The sequence below is a fragment of the Squalius cephalus genome (genome assembly GCF_949319135.1).
Source record: "Squalius cephalus genome assembly, chromosome: 17".
Lineage (NCBI taxonomy): Eukaryota > Metazoa > Chordata > Actinopteri > Cypriniformes > Leuciscidae > Squalius > Squalius cephalus.
The window spans coordinates 608,711-613,710 of record NC_137138.1 but is presented as its reverse complement, the minus strand read 5'-3'; the positions used below and the strand labels follow the sequence as shown (position 1 = coordinate 613,710).

The 5,000-nt window shown below is 44.0% G+C and overlaps 1 protein-coding gene across 1 annotated transcript in view; it reads right to left on the bottom strand.

Moving 5' to 3' along the window:
- dmgdh (dimethylglycine dehydrogenase) overlaps positions 1–5,000 on the bottom strand; it is a 24,983-nt gene that overhangs the window by 7,835 nt on the left and 12,148 nt on the right. Inside the window, exons 7-8 of the mRNA XM_079847226.1 lie at positions 3,717–3,915; positions 3,468–3,637 (exon numbers count right to left, since the gene is read on the bottom strand). Of these exons, the coding sequence (XP_079703352.1) occupies positions 3,468–3,637; positions 3,717–3,915 (369 nt within the window). The remainder of the gene's footprint in view (positions 1–3,467; positions 3,638–3,716; positions 3,916–5,000) is intronic.

The window sequence follows — 5,000 nt, the reverse complement described above, 5'->3', positions numbered from 1 at the left end:
TATGCGGTTGCTAGGATGTTCTGAGTGTTTTAGGCTGTTTCTATACGGTTATTGTGGTGTTCTGAGTGTTTTAGGCTGTTGCTATACGGTTGCTAGGGTGTTCTGAGTGTTTTAGGCTGTTGCTATACGGTTGCTAGGGTGTTCTGATTGTTTTAGGCTGTTGCTATACGGTTGCTAGGGTGTTCTGAGTGTTTTAGGCTGTTGCTATACGGTTGCTAGTGTGTTCTGAGTGTTTTAGGCTGTTTCTATACGGTTATTGTGGTGTTCTGAGTGTTTTAGGCTGTTTCTATACGGTTGCTAGAGTGTTCTGAGTGTTTTAGGCTGTTGCTATACGGTTATTGTGGTGTTCTGAGTGTTTTAGGCTGTTTCTATACGGTTATTGTGGTGTTCTGAGTGTTTTAGGCTGTTTCTATACGATTTCTAGGGTGTTCTGAGTGTTTTAGGCTGTTTCTATGCGGTTGCTAGAGTGTTCTGAGTGTTTTATGCTGTTTCTATACAGTTATTAGTGTGTTCTGAGTGTTTTAGGCTGTTTCTATACAGTTATTGTGGTGTTCTGAGTGTTTTAGGCTGTTTCTATGCGGTTGCTAGGATGTTCTGAGTGTTTTAGGCTGTTTCTATACGGTTATTGTGGTGTTCTGAGTGTTTTAGGCTGTTGCTATACGGTTGCTAGGGTGTTCTGAGTGTTTTAGGCTGTTGCTATACGGTTGCTAGGGTGTTCTGATTGTTTTAGGCTGTTGCTATACGGTTGCTAGGGTGTTCTGAGTGTTTTAGGCTGTTGCTATACGGTTGCTAGTGTGTTCTGAGTGTTTTAGGCTGTTTCTATACGGTTATTGTGGTGTTCTGAGTGTTTTAGGCTGTTTCTATACGGTTGCTAGAGTGTTCTGAGTGTTTTAGGCTGTTGCTATACGGTTATTGTGGTGTTCTGAGTGTTTTAGGCTGTTTCTATACGGTTATTGTGGTGTTCTGAGTGTTTTAGGCTGTTTCTATACGGTTTCTAGGGTGTTCTGAGTGTTTTAGGCTGTTTCTATGCGGTTGCTAGAGTGTTCTGAGTGTTTTAGGCTGTTTCTATACGGTTATTGTGGTGTTCTGAGTGTTTTAGGCTGTTTCTATACGGTTGCTAGAGTGTTCTGAGTGTTTTAGGCTGTTGCTATACGGTTATTGTGGTGTTCTGAGTGTTTTAGGCTGTTTCTATACGGTTATTGTGGTGTTCTGAGTGTTTTAGGCTGTTGCTATGCGGTTGTTAGAGTGTTCTGAGTGTTTTATGCTGTTTCTATACAGTTATTAGTGTGTTCTGAGTGTTTTAGGCTGTTGCTATACGGTTATTGTGGTGTTCTGAGTGTTTTAGGCTGTTTCTATGTTGATGCTAGAGTGTTCTGAGTGTTTTAGGCTGTTTCTATGCTGTTGCTTGGATGTTCTGAGTGTTTTAGGCTGTTTCTATGCTGTTTCTAGAGTGTTCTGAGGGTTTTAGGCTGTTGCTATACGGTTGCTAGAGTGTTCTGAGTGTTTTAGGCTGTTTCTATGCTGTTGCTAGAGTGTTCTGAGTGTTTTAGGCTGTTTCTATACAGTTGCTAGAGTGTTCTGAGTGTTTTAGGCTGTTTCTATATGGTTGCTAGGGTGTTCTGAGTGTTTTAGGCTGTTTCTATGCTGTTGCTAGGGTGTTCTGAGTGTTTTAGGCTGTTTCTATGCTGTTGCTAGAGTGTTCTGAGTGTTTTAGGCTGTTTCTATGCGTTTGCTCGGATGTTCTGAGTGTTTTATGCTGTTTCTATACAGTTATTGTGGTGTTCTGGGTGTTTTAGGCTGTTTCTATGCGGTTGCTAGGGTGTTCTGAGTGTTTTAGGCTGTTTCTATACGGTTATTGTGGTGTTCTGAGTGTTTTAGGCTGTTGCTATACGGTTGCTAGGGTGTTCTGAGTGTTTTAGGCTGTTGCTATACGGTTGCTAGGGTGTTCTGATTGTTTTAGGCTGTTGCTATACGGTTGCTAGAGTGTTCTGAGTGTTTTAGGCTGTTTCTATACGGTTATTGTGGTGTTCTGAGTGTTTTAGGCTGTTGCTATACGGTTGCTAGGGTGTTCTGAGTGTTTTAGGCTGTTTCTATACGGTTGCTAGGGTGTTCTGATTGTTTTAGGCTGTTGCTATACGGTTGCTAGAGTGTTCTGAGTGTTTTAGGCTGTTTCTATACGGTTATTGTGGTGTTCTGAGTGTTTTAGGCTGTTGCTATACGGTTATTGTGGTGTTCTGAGTGTTTTAGGCTGTTGCTATACGGTTGCTAGGGTGTTCTGAGTGTTTTAGGCTGTTTCTATACGGTTGCTAGAGTGTTCTGAGTGTTTTAGGCTGTTTCTATACGGTTATTGTGGTGTTCTGAGTGTTTTAGGCTGTTGCTATACGGTTGCTAGGGTGTTCTGAGTGTTTTAGGCTGTTTCTATGCGGTTGCTAGAGTGTTCTGAGTGTTTTAGGCTGTTTCTATACGGTTATTGTGGTGTTCTGAGTGTTTTAGGCTGTTTCTATGCGGTTGCTAGGGTGTTCTGAGTGTTTCAGGCTGTTTCTATACGGTTGCTAGAGTGTTCTGAGTGTTTTAGGCTGTTTCTATACGGTTGCTAGGGTGTTCTGAGTGTTTTAGGCTGTTTCTATACGGTTGCTAGGGTGTTCTGAGTGTTTTAGGCTGTTTCTATACGGTTGCTAGAGTGTTCTGAGTGTTTTAGGCTGTTGCTATACGGTTATTGTGGTGTTCTGAGTGTTTTAGGCTGTTGCTATACGGTTATTGTGGTGTTCTGAGTGTTTTAGGCTGTTGCTATACGGTTATTGTGGTGTTCTGAGTGTTTTAGGCTGTTGCTATACGGTTATTGTGGTGTTCTGAGTGTTTTAGGCTGTTTCTATACGGTTATTGTGGTGTTCTGAGTGTTTTAGGCTGTTGCTATACAGTTATTGTGGTGTTCTGAGTGTTTTAGGCTGTTGCTATACGGTTATTGTGGTGTTCTGAGTGTTTTAGGCTGTTGCTATACGGTTATTGTGGTGTTCTGAGTGTTTTAGGCTGTTGCTATACGGTTATTGTGGTGTTCTGAGTGTTTTAGGCTGTTGCTATACGGTTATTGTGGTGTTCTGAGTGTTTTAGGCTGTTGCTATACAGTTATTGTGGTGTTCTGAGTGTTTTAGGCTGTTGCTATACAGTTATTGTGGTGTTCTGAGTGTTTTAGGCTGTTGCTATACAGTTATTGTGGTGTTCTGAGTGTTTTAGGCTGTTGCTATACAGTTATTGTGGTGTTCTGAGTGTTTTAGGCTGTTTCTATACGGTTGCTCGGATGTTCTGAGTGTTTTAGGCTGTTTCTATGCGGTTATTAGGGTGTTCTGAGGGTTTCGTGGCGACCAGCAAAACGCTCCTCCTTTGGGATTCCCACTGAAACCAGTCACACACACAGATCATCATTCCAGCATCATTCCAGCAAACACGCCTCTTCCTGTCACGTGACTCACCCACGTTGTTGAAGCCGTAGGACTCCCTGGCTTTGGCGCACACGTACGGGACGGTGGTCCAGTTGCCGTAGCGATTGGGGTCACACTCGATGAGGTCATACGGGGGTTCACCGCTCATGATCCAGTCGCTGAGGAACTTCCCCACTCCTCCCGAGTGAATGATGCCGTACCTGTCAATCACACCTCACGTATGTCAGTCATCACGTCAGTCGTAATGATTCTGTGATGTCTGTCAGATGTGGTGCTGACCCGAAGCCGATGGCGGTCCAGTAGTTGCGGGCTCCCTGGTGCGGCCCGATCATGGGCAGCAGGTCCGGTGTGTATGTGATCGGCCCGGACACGATGTTGATGATGTCAGCGTTCTTCAGAACCGGCACCATCTCCATGGCCATTTCCACATGATCCATTATCCGGTCCAGATCCGACTCGAACAACTCCTTACCGAAACCTTCAACACACACACACACACACACACACACACACACACACACACTTAATTGATGTACAACTGCGCTTTGTTTTCCAGTTTTTTACTGGAAAACAAAGATACTTATTTATGAAGACAGAATAGAATAGAATAGAATAGAATAGAATAGAATAGAATAGAATAGAATAGAATAGAATAGACAACAATAAAAAATTAGAACAGAATAGAATAGAAAAGATTGAAATATAATAAAACAGAATATCTTAGAACAGAATAGAATAGACCAGAATAAAAAAATAGAACAGAATACAACTGCACTTTGATTGGACGCTGCTATGGTGTACGACTGCGATGTGATTGGACGTTACTACTGTGAACGACTGCGCTGTGATTGGACGTTGCTACTGTGAACGACTGCGCTGTGATTGGATGCTGCTATGGTACACGACTGCGCTGTGATTGGACGTTATTACTGTGAACGACTGCGCTGTGATTGGACGTTGCTACTGTGAACGACTGCGCTGTGATTGGATGCTGCTATGGTACACGACTGCGCTGTGATTGGACGTTGCTTCTGTGAATGACTGCGCTGTGATTGGATGCTGCTATGGTACACGACTGCGCTGTGATTGGACGTTGCTACTGTGAACGACTGCGCTGTGATTGGACGTTGCTACTGTGAACAACTGCGCTGTGATTGGATGCTGCTATGGTACACGACTGCGCTGTGATTGGACGTTGCTACTGTGAACGACTGCGCTGTGATTGGATGCTGCTATGGTACACGACTGCGCTGTGATTGGACGTTGCTACTGTGAACGACTGCGCTGTGATTGGATGCTGCTATGGTACACGACTGCGCTGTGATTGGACGTTGCTACTGTGAACGACTGCGCTGTGATTGGACATTGCTTCTGTGAACGACTGCGCTGTGATTGGACGTTGCTACTGTGAACAACTGCACTGTGATTGGATGCTGCTATGGTACACGACTGCGCTGTGATTGGACATTGCTACTGTGAACGACTGCGCTGTGATTGGATGCTGCTATGGTACACGACTGCGCTGTGATTGGACGTTGCTACTGTGAACGACTGCGCTGTGAT